Here is a 27396-nt window from a genome sequence, read left to right on the forward strand (position 1 = left end):
CCACCCGACCCTCTTTGGTTCCCTGATTTACACCCACTGAAATTCTTCAGTTCCCTCAATACCCCTACCAGACATTCCTCGGCCCTCTCATCAGTCCCGCCAGATCCTCATTAATCCCCTCATCAGCCCTTCCAGACCCTCCTCAACCCCATCACCATCCCTGCACACCCTCCTCAAAAATCCTCGCTATTCCTGATAAACCTCCTCAATCTCCTCTGTTGGATCCCTCTTGGTCCTTCACCAAAGCCATCAGAGGTCCTCTGTAGTTGTTTGAAAGTTCCTCAAAACCCTCCCCATCCCCACCAGACCCTCTTGTTTTTCAAAACAGAATCCTCACTCCCCATAGAACCCCCTCAATAAACTCATTATCCACACCAAACCCCATTATCCTTACTACCCAAACCAGACTCTCAGTCACCTCACCACTCCACCAGAGCCTCAATAACCTCACTACCGACATCAGACCTTCTTCAAACTCCTTACATCCCACAACAGACCTTCCTCAAGAACTTCAGCACACCCACTGAAACATTCTCAGAACTGCTGACCACCACTACCATATCTTCTCTAGTCTGTACCTGGTCACCACACCAATCCCACTGTCTGTAGCTGGTCACCACACCAAAACCACTGACTGTAGCTGGTCACCACACCAAAATCACTAATGTAGCTGGTCACCACACCAATCCCACTGACTGTAACTAGTCCCCACATCAATCCCACTGGCTGTAACTGGTCACCATACCAATTCCATTGGACCCTCTTTGGTTCCTACCCCAATCCTGCTGGACCCTCTTTGGTGACCAACAACCCCCACCAGACCATTTCCTTGGTCAGCAAACTAATCCCACTGGAACCCCCACACACTCCTCTTCAATCCCACCGGACCAGGACCCCCTCCCCACCTCAACCCCACCAAAAGCACCTTCTGTTCCTACCTCAATCCCACTGGACCAGCCACCTCCCCATGTCCCTACCCTATCCCTCTGGACCAGCCCCCCACTCCCCACCTCAATCCCACTAGACCACCCACTCTGTCACCACCTCAAGCCCACCGGAACCATCTCCCGTTCCCACCGGACCCTACTTGATCACCCCCAACTCCCGGTGCTCTCGTGCATCGCGCCGCGCTCCAGCCAGATCAGTCGCTGATGCGCGAACAAGCTCACGGCTGGGTCGGGGGTGGGGGGGGGTGGTGGTGGGAGGACGGAGGAGGGAAGGGGGCGGGGAAAACGGGAGCGCGCAGGCGCACGGGGAGGCAGAGAAAAATAGTGAAGGGGGTGGAAAAAGAGAAAAAAAAACCCCGGAGCAGGCGGCACAGCGCCTGCGCGGCGTCGCTGGGTCGAAGTGCGCAAGTGCTTGGGGGCTGTAAAAGCCTTAAAGCTGGCAAGTCCTGAATGGTGTAGAGAGAAAAAAAACACACACACACAGCCGTCCCGGACCGCTGACTCGAGGATTTTCATTGCAGCAAAAAGCAAAGTTTTTTAACCTGAGCCACTTGCCCCCCTGGCTGTCTCCATGCTGGCCGCGGGCCTGCATTGTTTGGTTTCGTGAGGGAAAGGAAGAAGGAAGAGACGGGGGGTGGTGGTGTGATAATACATTTTAATTCCCCCCCTCCTCCCTTTTTTCCCTGAGGTAATTTTTTTTCTGAGGGGGAGGGAGGAATATGGAGGGCCCGCGATGCAGCGGACTGAAGCAGAGCCGGCGGTCGCGCTCTCACCGGGACCGGGCGAGGAGGAGGGAGGCAGCGAGTCGCCGAGGCGGAGGAGGCGGCCGGCCCCACAGTCCTTCGTCGGGCTCGGAGCGGGACGAGAAGCCGAGCCCTGGACAGGCGCCCGCCAGCGCGGCCCCCCCTTCCTCCCGCTGCTGCCGGCCACCCCGCCGCAAAAGGAGGGCATCCAGCTCTCAAGAGGAGGACATCATCGACGGCTTTGCCATCGCCAGCTTCACCACCCTGGAGGCTCTGGAGGTAAGAAGGAGGGGTTGGGGGTGAGTGTGAGAAAAGGCAGTCGTGTCTTCCCCCCCACCCTCCTCGGCTGCATCACCGAAGCTGCTCTCTACTCTTCCCTCTTCCTTACATACCAGTCATATCCATACCCCTTGCTATTGACAGTCCGGCCACTGCCAGTTTATTCCCTGTCTGAAAGCTCTCAGTGAGCCTTATTGTCACCTTGTTGCTATCCTTGTATTTCTTTTTCCACCCCACCCCTTCCAAAATAAAAATTCTGCACTGTTTGCAAAACGATTGGGTCAAGCTGCCACCGATTTAAAAACCTCTGAGGCATCTCTTCGCCTTACTTGATTTCTCTTTCGCTGACTTTTGAGTTCCAAGTTGATGTTGAATTGGCTGGGTGCAAAATCAGACTCTGAAAATGTTGACATAACAGCTTAACACTTATTAATTCCCTCTTTACTACCCCCATCAAACTATATGCTTAAATTGTTAACTTGTATGACGAATTGTCCTAATAGTAGGGAAGTATTAATTTTTAGGGACAGCAGAAACTGACATTTGTTTGTGTGAAGCAAAGATGGAATAGAATTTTGGAGCTAGTATGATCAGTTGGGAAAATATGATTCTGTGATATCTTTCTGATTTCAATTACAATATTTTTTCTGCCCTTGTTGGGGCATGCTGTAATGCCACTAAGTTATTCAGTGTGATTTTGGATGTACTTGTTGGTACATTTTGTGCTGCTTGATGTTTTATTTCAAGTAATGGTGGGATTTGAGGAGCTGTAAGTTTTAAATGGTAATGCTCCTTAGTTGTCAATAACATTCATCTTCCCACCACATTTTCCCCATTCTCCCCACCCCAAACAAAGAAAAAGTTTGCAGGCAGTTTTGACTTTTAAATAATTTTCTACATCTATTTTTAAAATTCATTTAATTTTCTCCATGTTCTGTACTCACCCTTTCAAACTTCTGAGGCTACTGTGTGTGCATGAAATATCAGACTTCATCCCAAATTGCCCTAAACTTTGACAGCTGTAAGGTCTTCTCACTGGTTGTTGGTAGTAATCAGTTTAATATTGGAGAAATTTTGGATTCCTCAGTTTAAATGGGTGGAATAATTTTGCAAGTGCTTTTGAAGTCTGGATTGAAATATTTAAGATTGCTGAAAATGTTTTATAAGCTTGGACTTGGTGTTCTTTGTCAATGTCTGAAAAAGATGCTTCATTGTCAATGTCCTGGATATAAGCCATGGTTGTCTGCAGATTTTTATTTATTAAACTCAATTTGGAAAGTTATTTATAAATGTATTTGCAAAATGTCATCAACATTATTAGTCTTTTATATTTTCTTTAAAAAACCAAGTGTTTAATGTGTTTCTAGTGTTATTGTGAAGTAGAATGAATTCTGTCAGTTAAATACTTCAGATGAAGTGGTATTGCTGTATGATCAGTTTTCACTCTTTGTCAGAATTGAGAATACACTGATATAGCTGTATTAAGCTTTGAGGGTCACAGCACAAAAATGTGTTTAAAATGTATGTATTTGTATAAGGTGGAAAAAAAGGTCAAAACAGATTTTCTCTGAAGTGTTCTGTATAAAGTTGTCTTCATTTGTTTTTTTTCTGGTATTTGATAGCATTGCAAAAATAGTGATTTTTCATTTATTGATTCAGTTGAAGCAAATGTCAATCCCTGGTGATAGTCTGAGTGTTTAAACATCACCAGCATGGTCATTCTTGAACTGAAATATTTAATTGGGTACTTTTTTTTTAATATAATGCTTCATGACAGATTATGAACACGTGCTTTGGTTGAAAGAAATTTAGGGAAAGTGCTAAAATAGTTTATTTGCTGTTGTGGGATGCCTTTTAAAGTTGCAGTTCATTGCAGTTCTCTGTTGTTTGTGTTTCATAAATAATTCGTGGGTTTAAGCTTGTACTCAGTATTAATTTGAAGATGTCTATAGGAGGTGACCAAAACACTGAATAAGGTGACCAAAAATTATGCAAGATACTTTTATATTTTTTATTGAGATTTACAGTACAGAACAGGCCCTTTCTGCACTTTGATCTGCACCGTACAGTAATCCCCCCCCCCATTTAATCCAAGCCTAATCATGGAACAATTTACAATGACCAATTAGCCTACCAACCTAAGTCTTTATACTGTGGGTGGAAGCCCTCGCGGTCATAGGGAGAACGTACAAACTCTGTACAGGCTTTGGTGGGAATTGAACCCTGGTCGCCTGCACTGTAAAGCTAACTACTACGCTACTATGCTGCCCAACCATGTGTTGTATTTGACTAGTTGGGGGTGGGGGGGAGGGTACATTTTCATGTTTCCAGATTGCCACTGCTGACAGTTCCAAGTTTACTGATGACCTTTGGGAGGGCAATTTGCAAACACTACTTAGAATTCTATCTAATCTATACGGTTACATTATCATTGTTTTAAAATCTGCTTTTATTTAGCAGTGAGGTGTGTAGAGCAAATGACGCCTCTATGGGACATTGTTTTGAGATACATTGCCTAGCAGAAAAGTGTTCTGGTAACTGTTTTGCAGGTGTTGCATGTTGTATGATCTGGCAATCCTACTTGCTCTTTGCAGGAATTGCTGAGTAGATACAGAATATGTCAGAAAAGTTCCATACTTTCAGGGGATTTTCCACTGTACATTCCCTGATGACAGTTATTGTAGTGTTTCATTTGTTAATTTGGTTTTCGCTTTGGCTTGGTAGTACTTTTTTGTTCATTACAAAAGTTTTAAAAAATCTAATCTGATTGTACTTTGTCACATTGGTATAACTTCAGCAGAAATTGACATTGTACCAGGATAGGGACTAAGGCCTTTTAGCATTTTGACTATTTGATAATATGCCCTGTCTCTATAAACGATTTCATCCTTGATGCAGCATGAGACTTTACAATATTGGCAACCGGTATTCATTTCCCACTGCTATCTATAAGGAGTTTCTACGTTCTCACTGTCACTGCGTATGTTTCCTTTGGGTGATCTGGTTTCCTCCCACAGTTCAAAAACATACTGGTTATTGTAAATTGTACCCTGACTAGGTTAGAGTTAAATAGGAGAGGTTGCTGGACAGTTTGGCTCGAAGTTGCTGTAAGGGGCTATTCTGCACTGTATCTCTATAAATAAATAATTCTTGATTGACCAAGTTGCAGCTTTTGGGAGATGGTTTTACATTCCATCACCTTTTGGACGATGGTTTTGAACTTCCATTTTTTTTTTGGTGCACTGTTAATTTTTCTCTCAAGTGGCATGGATAAGCTTTGGCTAGATTTAAACTTGTCAGCATAAAAGGTTATGAAACTGTTCATTGCATTTATATGACTGATATACATGAGAACAATCATGTAAAAATAACAATCATTGATTGTGTCATAATAATTATTTTTCGCTGTTACTATTTCTGTGTTCTGTCAAAATCTAAGCCTGGAGTAAATTATAGTTGAAGATGGATTTTGGGACTTATTGGGCTCTATAGAGTTCCACTGCAGTTTTACATTTTTAATCATGCAAAACTTTTTGGCAATTGTTTGTAGAATTTTCTTCATAGCTGGATTAGAATTTAGAATTGATGCTTACAGTATTAACATAGAACAGGTGTCGATTTTGAATTGGAGTTGATGAACAGGGTGTAATTACATTTTGTAGACAATTGCTGTAGATTTAAATACATTTTGATACAGTTTTCCACACGTGAGCTGAAACTGTGAAAATGCATTGGTTTAAAGTGGGCAGCATGAGGTTATTCCATCTAAAATGTCCTTTTTAGAACAAAAATCTGCACAAGTAGTCCCTTCATATTCCAAAATGTCGATGATTTTCTGCAAGTTGATATTTGACCATTGGGTTCTCATTCAGCATGTTCTAACTGGAAAAGATGTAGAACTTTTACAGTTTTTGATTGTGTGTTTGACTTGGGCTAAGTGTTTGTTTATTGATTTAGCTCCATTTTAATCTTGGTTTGTGTGGTACTGCAGTTTGTTCAGTCAAATCATTACTTGTATTTGGGTGGTATTGCACTTTAATATAACATTAGAAGCAGCAGTCAGCTCTTTGGTCTCTGTCCCTGCTCTGCTAGTTGAGAGATTTTATTTCAGTAACACTTCCTTGTACAATCCTGTATTTCTTGATGCACTTGATATCTAGAAGCCAATCCATGTTTCACTGGAATATATACAATGACTGAACCCCCTCTGCCTTCTTGGATAGAGAATTCTTTAGATTCACGATGTTCTGAGTTACACACTTTATTTCTGTAAGGAATGGGCAATTCATTATTTTGACACTGGTTCTCTGCTCCTAGGTACAGTACTTCATCCAGGCATCTGATCCTATTTGCCTCTTAAGAACTTCTAAGCTCCAAGACTATTGGGTGTTTATTTTGTCTTTTCTGGTGTGGGTAGTGGGGGCAGGGTGACAATCCCCTCATACTAGAAGTGTTGGTGACTCAATATTTGAGACGTGCTCTCCTCTGCAGCATGATATATTTGCAGCAAGATATCTTGTACTCGCTAACTTGTGCAATAAAATTCTTTAAACTGGATTGCCTTCCATCTCTTGTGAACATTGCAAATCTGCAGGGTTTTCCAACCTGGGATCTGTGGCATAATGGTAGGGGTCCATTGCATAAAAAAGGTTGTGATCCCTGCTCTGAAGCCGTGCAAGTCACAGCCTCCTAATCTGAAAATGATCATTTTTGACTAGGATGACTGTTTTTCTTTTATACAACTCCATGAATCTATGAAAAGGACCACCTCTTCTTTCTCCCCTACCCCCCCCCCAAAAAGATCTCCACCATCACAGAACCCAGTCCACAGCTGATTTGATCTACTCTGGGTGATGCCAAGAAATACCTGTGAGCACTGTTTGTAAAGGCAACGTCCCAGCTGCAGTACTGAAGGTCTGTGTTATAGGTCTGGCTGTGCCTCCAGTGAGCTGTTCCAGAATAGTTACCACATTGGCATCGAATGGATTATGTGGAAAATTGCCCAGGTTTGTCTTGTTTACAAAAAGAAAGGATGAATCCAATATGGTTGATTACTACCTAATTGGTCTGGTCCCAACCCTTAGCAAAGTGATGGAAGCTGTAGTCATTGCTGGTAAATGGCACCAATAGCTCATTAGAGCCTGTCTGAATTTTGTCAAGCCCATTCTGCTGGAGTCCTCATTGGAAACTTGGTCCAAACGTATATTTGCGGTGAGGTACAAGTAACTGCTCTTGACATCAAGGCAACAATTGATTGAATGTAGTATCGGGGGCCCTGGTGAAAGTGAAGTCATTAGGCAGCGAGCGATTCAGGAACAGCTACTTCCCCTCTGTCACCCAATTTCTGAATGGACCCATGAACATTAGCTCGCTTTTTTATTTCTGCTTTTTTGCTACTTGTTTAACTATTTGATATTATATATAATACACCCAAAACTTGAATTCAGTTATTTTTCTATGTTAGTATGTATTGCATTGTACTGCTGCTGCAAGGTTAATAAATTTCATGACATATGCAAGTGATATTAAACCTGATTCTGATCAAGGAAAATCTGCTCCATAGTTGGAAATATACCTTGCACAAAGGTATATTGGAGGTTGTTGGAGGTTAATCATGTCCAGGGCATAATTGGAGGAGTTCCTTGGGGAAGAGTTCTGGCCCAACATTCTTCAGATATTCATTAATTGCCTTCCTTCTGTTATAATACTGGAACTGGGGGCACTTGCTGATAATGTCTGTCATAACTCCTCAGCAAATGTTTGTCCCTGAATGGCATTATCTGTTTGAAATGGATGACACTCAGGCATGTATTGTTAAGCCACAGAATCAGAGTCAGGTTTATTATCACCAGCATGTGACGTGAAATGTGTTAACTTAGCAGCAGCAGTTCAATGCAATACGTAATCTAGCAGGGAGAGAGAAAAAAATAATAAAAATTATAAAAATAATCAAGTAAATCAATTATGTATATTGAATAGGTTTTTTAAAAATGTGCAAAAACAAGCACTGTATATTTAAAAAAAAGTGAGGTAGTGTCTAAAGTTTCAATATCCATTTAGGAATTGGATGGCAGAGGGGAAGAAGCTGTTCCTGAATCGCTGAGTGTGTTCCTTCAGGCTTGTGTATCTCCTACCTGATGGTAACAGTGAGAAAAGGGCATGCTGTGGGTGCTGGAGGTCCTTAATAATGGATGCTGCCTTTCTGAGACATCGTTCCCTAAAGATGTCGTGGGTACTTCGTAGGCTAGTGCCCAAGATGGAGCGGACTAGATTTACAACCTTCTGCAGCTTCTTTCAGTCCTGTGCAGTAGCCCCTCCATACCAGACAGTGATGCAGCCTGTCAGAATGCTCTCTACGGTACAACTATAGAAGTTTTTGAGTGTATTTGTTGACATGCCAAATCTCTTCGAACTCCTAATAAAGTATAGCCACTGTCTTGGCTTCTTTATAACTATATTGATATGTTGGGATCAGGTTAGATCCTCAGAGAACATTGACACCGAGGAACTTGAAGCTGCTCACTCTCTCCACTTCTGATCCCTCTATGAGGATTGGTATGTGCTCCTTCGTCTTACCCTTCCTGAAGTCCACAATCAGCTCTTTCGTCTTACTGACGTCGAGTGCCAAGTTGTTGCTGCAGCACCATTCCACTAGTTGGCATATCTCACTCCTGTACGCCCTCTTGTCACCACCTGAGATTCTACCAACAATGGTTGTATCATCAGTGCCAGGCTATGGCCTTCCTCAACAACTGATTCTGCAATTGTCAAGTCCCCCCAAATGTTCATATTTTGTGGATCACCCTTGGTCAGGAAAGCAACTAGAGCAGTCACAAATACTATCTACTGGAACAGGCCAGAGGCCTACTGTCTTGTAGAATATGATGTGCTTCTTTGAGGACTTTGTCCATCTCTTGTGGCTCTATACACACACCTACTTGGTCCTCTCAGGGCTCTATTCTCTCTAGTTACTGTTTTCTGTTATAAGATTATAATCCAGTTATTATAATATGAAATCTTTGTCAGGGAAGATTAAGAAGAATGCAAAGCTATTGCATGCTCCCTTTTTGCCCTCCTGATTTCCTTCTTGGGTGTACTGCTTCCTCTATCTCCAGGGATTCACTTAACCCCAGCTGCCTTAACACCATGCTGCCTCCTTATTTCCGGCCAGGACCTGAATATGTCTTGTCATCCAAGTTTCCCTGTTCCTGCCAGCCTTCCACATCATTCTAACGGGAACATAGAAATGTTGAGCTCTCGTTATCTCGCTTTTAAGTCCTCCACTTGTCAGAAGTCCCTTTGCCTACAAGCATCTGACTCTAATCAACCATTTCAAGTCCCTGCCTAATAATAATGCAGCAAGAGTAGCTTTTTTTTTGTCACATGCATATTGAAGCAGTGAAAAGTATCGTTTCCAACACAGTCCAAGGAATATGCCAGGGCAGCTGGAAAGTGTTGCCACACTTCTCGTGCCTACAACTCAGTAACCCTAGTCTTACATCTTTGGAATGTAGGAGGATAACCAGGTCCCCAAAGCATGTGCTACCGGGCTGCGAGGAAACGATATGATTTGGCGATATGAAACGATATGAGTCGGCTGCATCTTTCTTCATTCCCTGTCATGCACTGTTGAACTTGAACATCCCCTCCCCGCTCCGTTGGCTGGTCCGCAAGAATATTGTTGATTTTAAACCGGTCCGCAGTGCAAAAAAGGTTGGGGACTCCTGCTTTAGATGACTGTTATGGTCATCCACATCTTAGAAACACTGACAATAGAGCACTACTGTCTAGTAAGTCATGAGCTTTAAAGGCTGTAATCTTTAAACAACTGGAGATGTATTAACATGTTGATTCTGCAAAATACCCCAAGTTTATTCGTTCCTTATTCTTCCAATGTAAGCATTTCCCCCCACCACCCCCCGCCCCCGGCTAGCATTCCCCAGCATTAAATTGCCCTTTATGCTCAGTTGCCTCTGTTGGACAAGTCATATCATTCACAAGCATGATGCCAAATTCTAGAAACTGACCTTCTATTTCATGCTCTTTAATAGACCAGGACTTGAGATGATAAAAGATAAGATTTCTATCTATCTATAGTATGTATATCTATCTATCTATCTATTTCAAGTGTTCTTTCTTTTTCAATCTTTTTATTAATTTCAAAATACAAAAACAAAACATAGCAATAATACAAATAGTAGGAGATATATTGTTACACTTAAAAAAAGTAATTGTAAAACCGTAGTGTAAATTAACAAAGCTCCCAAACATGTAGAACTAACCACGGATAATACAAAGCAAAAAAAAAACTGGAAAAAAAACATGAAAAAGAAAAAAAACAAAACAAAAAAAAACAAACCCCATCCCCAAAGAAAAACAAAATTAATCAACTAAACTAAAAGACTTGGGCAAAACTAAGAACTTAAAAATGGAAAAGAAGAAAACGTTAGTGTCGACGACTCCATTCCCCTCCAACAACAATACAGAGAGATAAAACAAGTTTGGAAATGATCACATTACATCAAATGAAAATGCTGAATGAATGGCCTCCAAGTTTTTTCAAACTTAATGGAAGGGTCATAAACTACACTTCTAATTTTCTCCAAATTCAAACACACCATAGTTTGTGAAAACCAATGAAATACAGTAGGAGGGTTGATCTCTTTCCAATTCAAAATGGACCTTCTAGCTATTAAAGTAAGAAATGCAATCATCCTTCGTGATGAAGAGGTTAAATTATTTTAGTCTATCATTGGTAGTCCAAAGATAGCAGTAATTGGATGAGGTTGTAAGTCTATATTTAGGACCGTTGAAATAATATCAAAAATATCTTTCCAATATTTCTCCAACAAGGGACATGACCAAAACATGTGGGTTAAAGAAGCTATCTCGAAATGACATCTGTCACATATTGGATTAATATAAGAGTAATAACGAGACAGTTTATCTTTGGATATATGAACCCTGTGCACTACTTTAAACTATATCAACCTATGCTTAGCACATACAGAGGATGAATTCACCAACTGAAGAATTTTTTCCCATTTTTCAGTCGGTATATTAATCTCAAGTTCTCTTTCTCAGTCAGCTTTAATTTTATTAGAAGCATCAGGACATAGATTCATAATTATATTATATATAATTGCTATTTCAAGTGTTCTTAAACAACACAGAATGCTGGCAGAACTCAGCAAGTCAGGTAGCATGTATACAGGGAAATCAGAAGTGTTTTTTGAACTTGGTGGCGTAGTGGAGATGCGTCTCTACTAAAGGAGGTGCAAAGTGCTCCTTCCCTCTGGTCTACAGGTCTCCCTTGGGTAAGGTGTAGCAGCTGCTTAGGTCCACCTAGTCTGGGTCATGTGAAGCCATGGGGGCAGGTGGTGGATGGTTGTATCAGCATCCAGTGCATATCACAAGTCCTGGTTATGTGACCACTGATGCCAGGTAGACAATCTCTGAAGAGTACTGTATTGATAATGGCTGGGGTCACCCATCTTGTAAAGACACTGCCTGGAAGAAGGCAATGGCATATCACTTCTGTAGACAAAAAAAATTGCAAAGAACAATCATGGTCACGGACAAGTCATATGTCACGCCACATGATGATGGGGGGAAAATGCAACAGGAATATGCAGGAAATGGAAAGATACGGCTATTCAGAGGTAGAAGGAATTGGTTTAGTTGAGTATATGATTACTAAATTTAATTAGTTTAGCGCAACATGTGGGGCAAAGGGCTTGTTCCTGTGTTGTACTGTTCTGTGTCATAATATATTTGGCTAGTGTGAATTCCCAGCCTTGAGTATTCTGTGGTGAAACCACACTTTAGTTGGCATTGAGAACCTTGAATTTGTGTTTCAGGAGTGCCCAAGCCCAGCGTAAATACTAGAAGGCAGGTACCGCCTTATAAGCTACTTGCTTGCCATTCCACTTGGACTCCCGACCCATTTGGAGAAGTTTTTGTTTCTGCATTGTTGACTCCTAACCCACAGAACCAGCAGAGCTGAGATGTGATCTGACTGTCTTAAAGAATAACCACCAATTTCCCAACCAACTAGTGTTGGGCTGACTGGCAATTCTTTCTTCCGCCCACTCCCCTATTGTAAACCTGCCCCCCCCATACACACTTCTCAAAAAAAAAATTGAGTTGCATTACATTTGCTACCTTCTGATTTGTGAGAGCTGTTCTGGAACCTGTAGAATTTTAGAATTTGACCAATTTTCCCAGTCATTTCAGTATCTTTAAATGGGGTGAGGTTGGCCTTTCACTCCCATTAACCTAACCAGCACTTTATGTAATAATGTCTTTCAGTTTATCTATCCCATGCCTGTTTTGAATGTCTTTCTAAATTTTGAAAGGCTGATTTTTTTTTGCACATAGCAAATGGGGAAGGGGATGTTTGTATTTCTTTGAATGGGTTGGTTCCACAATTCTTTGTTTCATGGCTATATCATGGGAAAGACTAATTTTAGGGTTGTACGCTGTACTTGGAATCTTATTTTCAAATCTTTTCCTACAATTATGTTGTTATGGTACAGTTGATGGCAGTAGTTCCTGAGTTTGATTTTTTTTGGGTCCAAGTTCTCTTGAAGTTGTGTGTAATCTAGTTGTAGTCTTAGTGCAACACAAAGGGTATGCACTGTTGAAAGTGTTGTTTCTTGGGTGATGGGTCAGCAATCCAAATACCTGTTTGGATTTGTTTATATGGATTCTGGTTCTTTGGAGCACATCGGAATCAGTACATTTTGGCCCAATTAAGCAGCTTTCCCAATTGGCTGAAGTTTCATGGAAATGAAGACAAACTACCTTTTTAATTGAGTAACAAATTATATATGTAAATGAAACATAGAACATTACCAATACCTATACAGTACTATAAGACTGTTGTTCGTTCCATGCAGTTATCGACAGAGGAATTTGTCCAGTATACGCAGACACTTAGTGCAGATAATGGATTTCCTTCATACAATGCTTTTGACGATTGCATCCTCCAAATCTTTTCATAGTAACATTCAAGATGATTGTCAGTGCCTTTGTAATTTCTAAATTGTTGAAAGTAGTACAATCGTTTCATTTTCACTCCCGGCCCCATTTCAGGGATATCCAAGCCTGAATACTTGAAACCGCAGTAAGCAAAACAGTTCCGAATTGACTTGCTGCTTATTTCTCACTAGCGATCAGTGACAAAGCTCACTGCTTTTTGAACACATACACATAAACTGACACTATTTTAAAACTGTTCGTTCGAAGCATGGTGTTATCTAACAGCCACGCAAGTGCACATGACTGACGCTAGTTAGAAAATGTTTGGCAAGAGTCTTCTGTCCCAATTAACCAACAGAGTGTCTCAAATGAACAGAGGGAATCTGAACTATTTTTCCAATTTAGATTTTGTTGTAAGTGAACGACTGCCCTGATTAACCAATGGCCCAATTAATCAGAATCCACTGCATTTTGGGGAAAAAAGGCTCTGCTGCTTTATAAACAGGAAACTTATCTCTTGTGCTATCACTGTTTATCCTCCATCCAACAGCTGTAAAACATAGTATCTGGTCAGTTATCACAGTACTACTGTGGAAGCTTACTGTGCTCAGATTAGCTGTCAGGTTTCCTATTATTACATCTGTGACTTCCCTTCAGAAGCATTTCATTACATGTATAATACTTTTTATTGTGAAACGTGCCAAATAAAAGCTAGTTTATCTAACTTTTCAACTAGGTATGTCTGATAAGCTGATTGGTGATATTTTTCATAGTTGGGGGTTCTCACGGTAAAAGAAACAAGTATTCATTCAAACATTCCATTAGGATATTTAATTTTGCTATTTTAAACGTATTGGTAGTTAAAGCTTTTCTGTTTTTTTTAACATGTTGCCGTGTTAATAAACCTGTATAGGCTTGAAAATTTGAATCTTGGGACATGTTGGGCCCAAATCATAAATGTCCGATTCAGGTTTAATATCATGCAGCGTATGTTGTGAAATTTGTTGTCTTTGAAGGAGCAGCACAATGCAATAGATAATAGAGAAAAAAATGGAATTACAGTAAATATGTATTAAATAGTTAGAAAAGTGGTGCAAAAATAGAAGTTAAAATAAAGTAGTGAGGTAGTGTTCAATGTCCATTCAGAAATGGGATGGCAGAAGCAGAGAAGCTGTTTCTGAAGCGCTGAGTGTATGCCTTTAGGGTTCTGTACCTCTTTCCTGATGGTAGCAATGAAAACAAGGCATGTCCTGGGTGGTGGGAGTCTTTAATGATGGACGATGCCTTTTTGAGGCATCACTCATTGAAGATATCCTAGATTCTATGGAGGCTTGTGCCCATAATAGGGCTGTCTAAGTTTACAGCTCTCTGCAGCTTACTTCGATCCTGTGCAGTAGCCACCCCTCCCCCCCCACCTCCCAGTACCAGACAGTGATGCAGCCATTTAGAATGCTCTCCATGGTACATCTGTAGAAATTATTATTTGTTGATATGATGCAGAGTTTGGATGCTTTAAGATCCCTTATGTACTCAGTCCTTTTCAACTTTAATTATATATGAGAAGCGATTGGTCTTGTTCTCTTCCAGAATTTTCAAATTGAGGTCAATATGTGGGCATTCTAATCTGTTTGTCTAAAGGCAATAACTTAAATGTTTAAAGTGTAGCAAAATTGAATCTATGTTTGGAATTAAATCGGGCTTGTAATTTTTCTTTCATATCTTTAGGGACAATTATATCCATTACTAATTCAGTTAGGTAACATAAGTAACTTTAGAACCTCTTGGAAACCGAATACAAAATTATAATCAAATTCCTTCTGAATATTAAATTATTTAAACTGCAAAAATTATGCATTTCACAAATTTGTAAGCCAGCAAAAGTGACCACGCAATTGCTGGAAGTGTAGGAAGCTACTGTTTAATTAGAATCAGCAGTTTCTTTGTTTTAAGCATGACTTCTTTATTGTCAGAATGCCAAGTAGGGTCTGGATTAAAACAACCTTCAGAACTAATACATGGAGTTTTGGCTGGAGTGTGCTTTGCTCCCTATAGATCATTTGGCATTAGTGGAATTAGGTTTTTATTGACATTTTTACTGGGCTTTAGTTAACTTTCATGGGATCCTGGAAGAGTGATGCCTGCTATTTTTCCTATAAAATATTTTTGTGGAGGAGCAATGAAAGAATTTTAATTGAAAGACCATTTAGAGTATGAAATGTTTCCACACATTCCATTTAGCAATTTTCTCATTTCTGGTTTAAGAAGTGCTCTCCTCTGGATAGTAGTCTATCAGTAGATTATCCCTTTAGAATCTCTGTGCTTGTTTTAAATATTAATACATTTTTGGATATTAGAAATGTAATTTGAGGCAATAAAATACTTTTCTGACCAATCAATAACATCTAATACTTGTTATTATAAAATAAAATTCCATTACAACCTGTTTTCTTCACTGTTATGCTAGCAAAACTTGCTGTATTGAAGTTTATACTATAAAGAAGTCATGCCTAAAACAATATTGGAAGTACTCAGCAAGTAGTTACTACTTGTGGGAAGAGAAACAGGTTAAAGTTTCAGTTTCTGGATCTTTTGTTAGAACAGGGAAATGGGGAAAACATGTCACAGTCAGAGGCTTATTGTGCAGAAACTGGCCTTGCAGCCCAACTCTGTAGTTGTGTACGAGAGTATATTGACTGGCTGCATTACGGTATGGAAACACCAATGCCTTTGAATGGAAAATTCTACAAAAGGTAGTGGATTTGGCCCAGTACATCATGGGTAAAGCCCTCCCAAGCACTGAGCACATCTACATGAAATGCTATTGCAGGAAAACAGTATCCATCATCAAAGATGTCCACCACCCAGGCCATGCTCTTTTCTTGCTGCTGCCATCAGGTAGAAGATACAGTGTACAAGAACAGTTACTACCCCATAACCTTCAGGCTTTTGAGTAAAAGGGGACAACCACACATACTTGTTCATCCATCGAAATGTTCCACAACCAATGATCACTTTAAGGATTCTTTATCTCAATATATTGTGTTCTCATTATTTATTGCAATTTATTTATATTTGCATTTATACAGTTTGTCGTCTTCTGCACTCTGGTTGATCTTTGATAGTCACTGTCCTATAGATTTGAGTATGCTCAGAGGAAAATGAATTTTGGGGTTGTATATGGTGACATATATGTACTGGGATAATAACATTTACTTTGAACTTGATGCTGATTGTGATGCCTATCCACACTGATATTGTGGGATATTTTCCTGCATTAGGGCTGTATTCCTGTCTAACTTTCTTGTTCAAGTACCTGCTAGTTTTAAATTGGGGGAGAGATGGATAGGACAGAATATTTCAGAAAGTGAGGCTGGAGTTTAAGCTATTAAAGAATTTACCTGTAACAGATTAATGAAAAACTGAAGCAAAGGAATGTAAAAGCTGTCAAATGCAGTGCTGCAGGAAATGCACAGAAGGTCAGACAGTGATAGAGGTGAAGGGCAAAGTGATAGAGGTGAAGGGCATTACTTGCAACAAAACCGGCTATAAACAAGTGAATTTCAAAATTAAACAGCAGGGGAACAGGCCCTTCGGGTCAACTCATCCATGCTAACCCTGAACTGGTCATATTTTCCTGCATTTATCTTGTGTCCTTTAAACCCATGCAATATGCCTTGTTTGTGTTGATGTTTTAATACATGCTAACTTTGGGATTCTTCGTACAAATAATGTTCAAGTAATTTTGGGTACAATTTTTCCTTTGCAGATTAATATTTACCTGTTGATCATTAATATGTAAAAAAGGCACTGGCCCTCAGAATTATGTGATTTTATGGGTTCTGAGGCTGAGGTAGGAACTGTAGACTCTTCCTACAAATGAAGGAGGGAGATGCCCGAGGAGAACAGTATTGGTGGAATCTTTCCAGGACCAGGTTGTCTGAAGTGGGTATTTCAGCTATCTAGAGCATATAAGAGGATAGGGATAAGGATTGCCTGGGAGATCAAGAGCTTTGTGTCTCACCTGTGATCTTGAAACACCTTTTCCCTTATTGAATAGAAGATTAATGTCTGCCTTTATCAAATGGTGGTTCCCAAGTGCTTCATGTTTGCTAGTGTCAGAGCATGAGTATTTTATCGTCAGAAGTCAGTATTCAACAGGGACATGTTGATAACAGATCCGTTTTTTTTTATTGTGAGTGTGCGACCTGTCCTCTGTATAGTTCGGTGAATAAGCCAATGAAGGTTGAGAGCTTTTACTGCTAAATATATACTGGAAGCTTCAATGACCTTTCTTCCTAAAGTGTAGTTGCTGTAGGTTAAACAGCTTCTCATTACTTTTGAAGATTAGTTCCACTCCCGAGGAACTCTTGTTGGAGTTGAGCACAACATTGCTGCAAGAAAGACAATAAAGATGCCCTTGTTTGATGTCTGTCCTTAACTGATGAGCTCAACTGTAGACCCATCAGTTAAGATGTGGCTTGCATGTCATGAAGCAAAGACCCATCAGTTAAGATATGGCTTGCATGTCATGATGAAGCAAACATGAAATTGATGTTTCTACAGGCAGACAATTTAAAAGGGCTCTTTCAGTTGCTTGTGATTTTTTTGATCTTGCGAAATAATTTTGACTCTGCAATGTTTGCTATCAGGCTTGTTTCCCTGGTAATGATCAGTTCAATTACTGACTGCTTTGCATTGTCATCTAGCAGAGTGAAACTTTTATAGTGATCACATTTTTAACCACCTTCAATCAATCACCTGAAAATTATTATAGGTGCATATTTCAGTTTCTTTAGCCTATGATTCTATATCCAACATTGTTCCTACTTAAACATTCCTCAAGTGAATACTTAATAGTATTGTTTTCCCTCAAATGAGCCTATTCTAATGTAAGTGGAGAAGCATCTCCAGACAATCATTTTGGCACAGCTTTTACTGTTTGTGCCTCAACTCTTTTCAAAGTGAATTTATTGTTTGATAAAAAAATTGCCTGTAATTTTTGGTTTCTGAATCTTCAATGATTTAAAGATTTAATTCTGTGATGTATTTATGGGGTACTCCTGGTGTCATTTCCTAGGATATTTTTATTCTGGTATCTTTCCCTCTTCCTTCTCAGTCCTGAAGAAAGGTTTTGACCTCAAATGTCGACTGTTTACTCTTTTCCATAGAAACTGCCTGGCCTACTGAGTTCCTCCAACTTTTTGTGTGTATTGCAATATGGCCTTATATTAAGGGCAGTTGTGATATCTATGCATGTGTCAAGAAATGTGTATTGTGAGGGAAAGTTTTGTTGATTTATTTACAGCATAAAACAGTGCAGCACAGCAACACACCCTTTAGTTACAGCAGCTGACCAAAATGTCAATCCAAGCTAATCCCATCTGCCTGCATATGGTCTATAATCTTTCCTTTTCTTGCCTGTCCATGTGTCTTGTCTAATGATCCTCAAATGTTACTGTTTTATCTGCTTCCAATTCTCCTGACCATGCATTTCAGGCAACTATCACCTATTATTCTTAAATAAAACACTTTCCTTGTAAATCTCCTTTGCCCATCTCACCTTTTTATAAGCCATGTTCTCCACTGTATGACATTGTCTCCTGGAGAAAGAGACTGACTACCTACCCTATCTATATACCTTGCCTTTATACTTTGATTGGTTTGTCCATTGTCTCTTCTCCAGAGAAAATAATCTAAGTTTGTCCAACATCATTGTAACTAATCCAGGCTTTCTAGTGAACTACTTTTGCATCCTGTCAAAGCCTTCAAAAACTTCCTGTATTGTGGTGACCATAACTGGAAGCATTACTCCAAATGAGGCCTAACCAAAGTTTTGTACAGCTACTTTTACTTTATACTCAACACTGACTGATGCAATACACTTTCTTTACACCCTAGCTACCTGTTGCCAATTTCAGGGAGCTGTGGACTTGCACCCCAAGATTTTGAATGTTGAACTTGGCTAGGTTAAACTTCATCTGCCTGTATGTCCTGTTGAATCGCTTGACAACCTTACACCCGATCCACAATTCTGCCAATTTTTATGTTTGTAGATTTGCTAATCAGCCAACCTACTTTTACATCCAAATGAGGTATCAGCACTTAAACCACAGGTCAGACCTCTAGTTAGAATAATGTTCCTTTGCCACTGCTCTGTGCCAAGCTAACTTCAAATCATGTAACGACCTGGTAAAGATTTTACTGCTCATTTTGTAGGGTATTTCATGTAATGGTTTTCTGCAGAAGCAGTGTGTTCTGGTAGTATTTGGGTCACAGTTAAAGATGAGGGATGCTTAGGAATGTTAAGTTATCCAAACAGGATGGTGGAATTGGGAGAATTGTGTAATTCATCTGTAGATTTTGTCTTTAATATTGTATGCAGTGTATATGGTCTGTTATTTCTTGCTGCTGGACGATTGCATGGGAGCAGGGAGTTACACAGTATTCACCAGATCAGTATTCTGGTCGGTATTCTGATCGGCATCCCAACCTCCTGGGTTTGGCGGGACCCAAGTCATATTGACTGGAGAGAAAGGTTGGTTTCTCACTGAGTCTGTTGCCTGTGAGTGAGGGGCTAACAAGCCGCATCTCTAGAGACACCAACTAAAAAGTGGTTTCATTGTCTTCAATAATTTTCCTAGCACTTGATGTTGTGGTGTTCGCTGAGCTTGGGAATTAGCTTGAAAACTTTTCATCACCAGTCAAGGTGACATCCTCAGTTGCAGTTGTTGGTAGTTCCCACTCCCAAAGAAATTGAATGTAGCTAACAAGGTCTGTGTTGGACAGTGAGGTGAATTGTTAACTTTATAGTGTAGCTGTTGGTAGAAACATTGTCCAAATACTTGTGATTTTCAAGTAGTACAGCCACCCCCTCCTTTATAACCATTTGGCTAATAGAAATTCGGCCTTGCAGAATCCATAACTTGCTGCCCAAAAATCAGAGATGCACAATAAAATTCACTATATTTGAATTTATACTAAAAAAAAATATTCTTTTTCATTTAGCGTTGATACACATGCAGATGTTCTCACATTTTGGCAAATTACAATACCATCTCTCCTTTTTATTGGTTCTGAAATTTTGGGCAACTAGAATTTAATGGTTTTGATTTGCTTAAAATCATGTTACAGTGTAAACCCCAGTGCCACTTAGCAGATCTTTAAAATTGTGTATATGAAAGTTTCTAAACCTTGCAGTTGGTTGTCTGATTGTTGGTATGACAACCAGATAGGAGCTGTGAGCTTGTGCCAGCCTGTTAAGCACAGAGTGTACTTAATAATGAATGGCTTGAAGGGAGGAAGAAACCACCTATCATTGGCAACTTGCATAAAATCAACACAGTATCTTACAACGTTGATTTAACAGCAAGGAAATAAGTCAGTGGTCTTGTTTGTGTTTGCTCTGTCTCAAATGGTTAAGCCTGTTTTCTGTATCCCTTAAAACCTGTATCCCATTCTCTTAAACTATTAATTTGCTGTTTTAAAAAAATAATTGGCCCAGAGCTTGCACTTTTTAAAAAAAATCCAGATTTCAATTTCCAGTAGTGGAGGAAGAGCTGACCTGAATTCTGTAATAGATTATTTAACTCTGATTCTATTATTATGGCCTCTTACTTTGAAGGAAGTGGCTTATCTGCATCTATTCCAGGAGTTCCCAACCTGGAGTCCACAGACCCCTTGGATCCATGGCATAAAGATCAGGAACCCCTGATCTAGCCTAACAAATATTATTTTGCGTTATATACCTTCATTAGATCAGTTCTCTCTCTTAATTCAGCCTGCACAGATTCTGGAGAAACTACTTGTCCACGTGTTTATAGTTTAAAAGTTGTTGCATAAGGCATGCAGTCACAATTACCATTGGGCTCCAATCCAAGATAGAAGTTTCAGTGATGGACCCTTTTAAAGAGGTTCCTAAGGCATGTTTTATAAGTGACTAAACTATCCAGATGAGAAGGTGAAAGAATTCGTATCTATACATGATTTGACTTTTTTTTATAAACCATAACAAGCAGTGAGCATTAAATTCTTATGGGGTGGTTGAAGATTATGAGGGGTATAGATAGGGTAAATGCAAACAGGCTTTTTCCACTGAGGTTGGGTAGGACTAAATCTTGTTGAAAAGTAAGGGGAGCATGAGGGGAAACTTCTTCACTCGGGGTTGTGAGAGTGTGGAGCAAGCTGCCATCACAAGTGGTGCATGCAAACTTGACTTCAGTGTTTAAAAGTTTGGATAGGCATATGGATGGTAGGGGTGTGGAGGGCTATGGTCCCAGTGCAGGTTGATGGGAGTAGGCAGTTTAAATGGTTCAGTACAGACTAGATGGGCTGAGAGGCCTGTTTCTGTGCTGTACTTTTCTATGACTCTATTGCTTAGCACAGTCATTTAAAACTTTTTAATTGTTATAGCAACACTATTTCACAGAAATTTGAAATTGCAGTGTTAATAAAAGTTCATAGTTAATATCACTATTCAAAATGTATCAGTCAGATCACATTATCAATTCGCTTTGGGTAGTAATTCACTGTAGACTTAAGTCAGCTTTATTCTTGGAATAGGAATTCCAACTTTTCCAATGATCACCTTTGCAGTAGCCAGTGATTCCTTTAAAATGTGGTTATTTGGTGTCAGAATCGCACTACTCAGACTGATTACTTTCAGAACCATTCAACTGAAATGTCCTTTGCATTAGTGATATTGAGAGGCCATCCACCATATTAATTTCAAGCTCTGGCTATTTTGCTGCCACAACTCCATTATGGCAATGAGATTGCATCCATTAATTTCTACTTGTGCTGTGAATGATGCATATAATTGGATAAAGATTTCACTTCTGTCTTTACACTTTTTTAGCTTTCTGCTTTGCAGTTGCTAGGTTCTGAATGTATTTACTATTCTGCCACTTTGCCTCTTATTTTAGCTAAAATTTCTCCTCACCAGATTTCCTTTCTCCCCTTCAGTATTTAGCTTAAAGCCTATCTATAGCTGTGATTGACCTTGATTCACTTAGGCACCTGATTTCTAGTCTGTGAAGCCTGTCTCACAGAATAGCTCCTACTTTCTCCAGTATTGGCTTGCCACCTGTACACCTTGAGTTGAAATTGATTGTTTTGCTCTCTCCTCTCACACCATTGCATGAGGCATGCACCCAATTCTGATTTTATCGATCACTTAGTAATCCAGAGATCATTGCTTTTATTGCTACTTTTTAATTTGACATCAGTTCATATACTTTCATCAGAACCAACCTTAGTCTGACATCATTGATTCCCACAAAGGCCATGGCAGCTGGCTTTCTCCTTGCCCTCAGTTGCCCATAATCTTGACACCAAATAACACAGCCTTGGGACTTGTATGATGGTTGTAAACAGTATCTAGTGGTTCTCCATTGCTACATTAATTTTCACTCCAGTGTGAATGGCTTCCTGTGTTTGGTTTGCTTATTCACCCTTTCTATATTCTGTGAGAATTCCTACACCCATTGGACAAGTGGAAGGGCTAAAGCTTCTGCAGTGATAATATCTGGATCTCTCATTCCTACCTGCCATACTAGGTGCTCATTTCCACCCTCCACCCCCTTTCTCTCCCTCTCCCAAGGCCTTTGGGAGCAGACATTTTTTCTGCTCCTAACTGTGGTGTTCAAAGGAGATTTAGAAATCTGCAGTGTTCCAGTAAGCTGGGTTTCCAGAGGGTCTTGCAAGTTTAAGCCACTTGGCAATCAGTTATGTATAGTTTATACAACATGTCATTACACACAATGCAGAAAAGGGTTAGTGTCATTTCCTGGCTTGTCACTGTGAAATCCTGACACTTGCATGTTTATCTATAATAGCAATGTTAGAAAGATTCTGCACGACCAGGATTTCTTCTGTTGAGTGCTGAATTACTTGGTTCTCTGTTCTGTTTAAAGAAGTGAACATCATCTTCCCTCTATTCTGTCACCCACCTCAACTGCATGCTCATTACAATCTCAGTTTGTGAACATCAGATATAAAATTATTTATGAATGATTATTAAAGAAAATCAAGGAACTAGAGATTTTTGGCGTTTAATGGACTTTAATTCTGCATCCACTTTTACATTGTTTGACTTGTAATTCATATTGTGCCTTCTCTTGCCATAAAATGTCAAAATTGGTGAAGGCAGGTAGCTGATGTAGCTTGTGGAAATGATCCAGGCCTTTGTCTACGTCCTGAATGATAGACTTGAACAGAGAGTTAAATCACAAGGGATCCAAGCACTATTGAGAAACTGGATCCAGAATTGGTTTGGTGAGGATAGTAATCTGTAAACTTGTTTCCCCCCCCCCCAAACTGGAAGTCTGTGACAACTGGTGGCCTCACAGGATCAATGCTGGGAACTTGTATAACGAGATTGAATGAGAATTTTAAGTGGTCTGATTAGTAGGTTTGTAGATGACATGGTGGTGTCTTTAGTTGTAAAAGTTAAATAAAATACAAAACTTAACACTTGAAGACAACAAAAGATGAATACAGTACTGTGCAAAAGTTTTAGGCACAAGGACAAAAAAAATCTATAAAGCGAAGATGCTTTCAATTATTACTATCAGGAGCAGTAAACAGTAAAATTAAACTACATCAAATTCAGTATTTGTTGTGACAATCCTTTGCCTTTAAAACTGCATCACTTCTCTTGGGTACACTCATGCGGTTTTATAAGAAAATTGCCTGTAGGTTGTTTCTGGCATCTTGGAGAATTTGCCGCTTCCGCCTGTGGACATGTAAGACACAGGGTCTTTCTGTCTGCCTTTAATTTCTCCCTTTCCCGACTTAAACTTTGAAATTTTAACTTTATTCAGTCGGATTTGTTAAAGTGATAATTATAACCATGGCTACCTTGAGAAGCACTAAAAAAATTTCCGATACAGGTAATGGTAAATCTTTTAAAAAAAAAACTGACGAAGCTTCTGAAGAGCCAGCCTGGGTTAATAGATTAGAGAGTCAAATGAGCTCTATTGTCACTGAATTAACTCAACTAAAAGAAAGTCTTCTTCCTTTGGAGGAAAAAATTGATTCTTTGAGCTTGGATCTTAAAGAAGTGACTTGTAATGCAGCTGATATTTCCTCTCATTTGGAAAAAGCACAACGTCGGATTGTTGATTTGGAAGCTCGTTCTCGTTATAATATTAGAATTGTGGGATTGAAAGAGCAATCAGAATCTGCCGATATACTGGACTATTTCACTAAAATGTTTCAATCTCTATTTCCTGAGGCATTTTCACAATTGTCCGACATCGAAATAGCCCACAGGATTGGAACTCCGAGAGAAGGTAAAAACAGACATGTTATTGTGCGTTTCCTCCATATTCGAGACAAAGACCGTATTATTAAACTGGTGAGAATTTGCCACAGTTCTTCTGTGGACTTTGGCTGTCTCACTTGTTTTTGTTGCTTCAGGTAATCCTAGACAGCCTCAGTGATGTTGAGTTCAGGGCTCTGTGGAGGCCATACCTTTTGGTTTGGTTGTCCTTTGCCCAGTTTGATTTCTTCTAGGTCCATTTCTGTTTCAGTTAATCAGTTTAGTTCATTCAACTCATTATGTTATTGATCATATAACCATATAACAATTACAGCACGGAAACAGGCCATCTCAGCCCTTCTAGTCTGTGCTGAACGCTTACTCTCACCTAGTCCCATCTACCTGCACTCAGCCCATAACCCTCCATTCCTTTCCTCTCCATATTCCTATCCAATTTTTTTAAAATGACGAAATCAAACCTGTCTCTATCATTTCTACTGGAAGCTCGTTCCACATAGCTACCACTCTCTGAGTAAAGAAGTTCCCCCTCGTGTTACCCCTAAACTTTTGCAGCTCATGTCCTCTTGTTTGAATCTCCCCTTCTCTCAATGGAAAAAGCCTATCCACGTCAACTCTATCTATCACCCTCATAATTATAAATACCTCTATCTAGTCCACCCTCAACCTTCTATGCTCCAAAGAATAAAGACCTAACTTGTTCAACCTTTTTCTGTAACTTAGGTGCTGAAACCTAGGTAACATTCTAGTAAATCTCCTCTGTACTCTCTATTTTGTTGACATCTTTCCTATAATTCGGTGACCAGAACTGTACACAATACTCCAAATTTGGCCTCACCAATGCCTTGTACAATTTTAACATTACATCCCAACTCCTATACTCGATGCTCTGATTTATAAAGGCCAGCATACCAAAAGCTTTCTTCACCACCCTATCCACATCAGATTCCATCTTCAGGGAACTATGCACCATTATTCCTAGATCCCTTTGTTCTACTGCATTCCTCAATGCCCTACCATTTACCATGTATGTCCTATTTTGATTAGTCCTACCAAAATGTAGCACCTCACACTTATCAGCATTAAACTCCATCTGCCATCTTTCAGCCCACTCTTCTAACTGGCCTAAATCTCTCTGCAAGCTTTGAAAACCTACCTCATTATCCACAACCCCACCTATCTTAGTATCATCTGCATACTTACTAATCCAATTTACCACCCCATCATCCAGATCATTAATGTATATGACAAATAACATTGGACCCAGTATAGATCCCTGAGGCACACCACTAGTCACCGGCCTCCAACCTGACAAACAGTTATCCATCACTACTCTCTGGCATCTCCCATCTAGCCACTGTTGAATCTATTTTACTACTTCAATATTAATACCTAACGATTGAACCTTCCTAACTGACCTTCCATGTGGAACCTTGTCAAAGGCTTTACTGAAGTCCATATAGACAACATCCACTGCTTTACCCTCGTCAATTTTCCTAGTAACCGCTTCAAAAAATTCAATAAGATTTGTCAAACATGACCTTCCACGTACAAATTCATGTTGACTGTTCCTAATCAGACCCTGTCTATCCAGATAATTATATATACCATCTCTAAGAATACTTTCCATTAATTTACCCACCACTGACGTCAAACAAGGTACTCTTCATAATTGATCATGAGTACCTTGTTTCTTATCTTTGTTTAATCAAACACTGGGCTATATACCTACAAAGTAGTCAAGCTTTTATTTGAGAAGTGGTCTATTTCTTAATATGTTACTTAATGAAATATTTAAAAAAACTCAAAGGTTTAATTTTTTGGAAAATAAATGTTTGGAAATCTAAAATTTGCTTCTACTGGCACTAATACAAAAAGAACAAAATTTAAACATCTAAAACAATGTAGAAAAATCTAGGGTGCCTCAGAATTTTGCACAGTATTGTAAACATCAAATATTGAATGTGAGGTGAAGTGTCCTTGAAAATGAGTCCCTAGGTTGTGGGAACAGTTCAATGATGGAGTGAATGAAGTTATCCCCACTGTTTCAAGAACCTGATGGTTGAGGGGTAATAACTGTTCCTGAACATGGTGGTGTGAGTTCTGACATTCCTATACCACCCTCCTGATGGCAGCATCAAGAAAAGAATACGACTTGCATTGTGGGGCGTCCTTGATGGATGCTGCTTTCCTACGACATGTAGATGTGCTCAGTGGTTGCTCCATGATGTACTGGACTGAATCCACTACTTTTTGTAGGATTTTACGTTCAAGGGCGTTGGTGCTTCTGTACCAGGATGTGATGCAACTAGTCAATATACTCTCCACCACACATCTATAGAAGTCAGTCAGTTTTAGATGTCATGCCGAATCTTTAGACTTCTAAGAAAGTAGAGGTACTGCCATGCTTTCTTTGTAATTGCACTTGTGTGCTGGGCTCAAGATGTCCTCTGAAATGATAACACCGAGGAACTTAAAGTTGCTGGCCTTCGCCACCTCTGATCCCTTGATGAGGACTGGCTACTGGACTTCTGGTTTCCTTCTCCTGAAATCAATAATCAGCTCCCTGGTCAAGCTGACATGGAGTGAGAGGTTGTTGTGGCACCACTTGGCCAGATTGTCACTCTCCCTCCTAAAGCTGATTCATCATCACTTTTGATATGGTCCATAATGGTGTCATCAGCAAACTTAAATATGGCATTGGAGCTGTGCTTAGCCTCACAATCATAAGTGTAAAGCCATATTTGAAGCTGCTTCCTGCATTTGTGTGGCGTGCACCATGCCTGTGATTTGGGCTTTGGACGAAGATGGCTCAGGAGGATTCGAGTGCAGATGATGTTCCTTCTGCAGTTATCATACTTGGACTTGAAAATGATCCAGAGCCTTAAGGTTCTCTGGTGTATCATCTTTTCCCTGCTGTGGGCAACGAGATAGTGAATTGTGACTGATGCTGAAGGAATCACTGAGGAATACAGCAGAAGTGCTGATGTTTAATTCCAAGGCCAAGTTATTTTTGAGTTTTGATACAATCTTCTCTACTTTGCTATTCTGTTTGCAAGAAACTTGCTATTTCAGCTTCATGAGAATTAGAAACATCACACCTAATTTTGGAATGAAACAACACTTTCATAAAACCTAAAATTAAATAATTGTATCAATTCTTTTA

General features: G+C 39.8%; 1 protein-coding gene across 12 annotated transcripts in view; it reads left to right on the forward strand.

Annotated features, from left to right (window-relative positions):
- The first annotated feature begins 1338 nt into the window (after nt 1–1338).
- fbrsl1 (fibrosin-like 1) overlaps nt 1339–27396 on the forward strand; it is a 1030575-nt gene continuing 1004517 nt past the window's right edge. For all 12 annotated transcript variants that reach the window (XM_063074086.1, XM_063074090.1, XM_063074091.1 and 9 more), the window contains exon 1: nt 1339–1969. In XM_063074086.1, coding sequence (XP_062930156.1) covers nt 1667–1969 — 303 coding nt within the window. In that variant the 5' untranslated portion in view covers nt 1339–1666. The remainder of the gene's footprint in view (nt 1970–27396) is intronic.

Source organism: Mobula hypostoma, chromosome 21 (genome assembly GCF_963921235.1).
Source record: "Mobula hypostoma chromosome 21, sMobHyp1.1, whole genome shotgun sequence".
In the NCBI taxonomy this organism is placed as follows: domain Eukaryota; kingdom Metazoa; phylum Chordata; class Chondrichthyes; order Myliobatiformes; family Myliobatidae; genus Mobula; species Mobula hypostoma.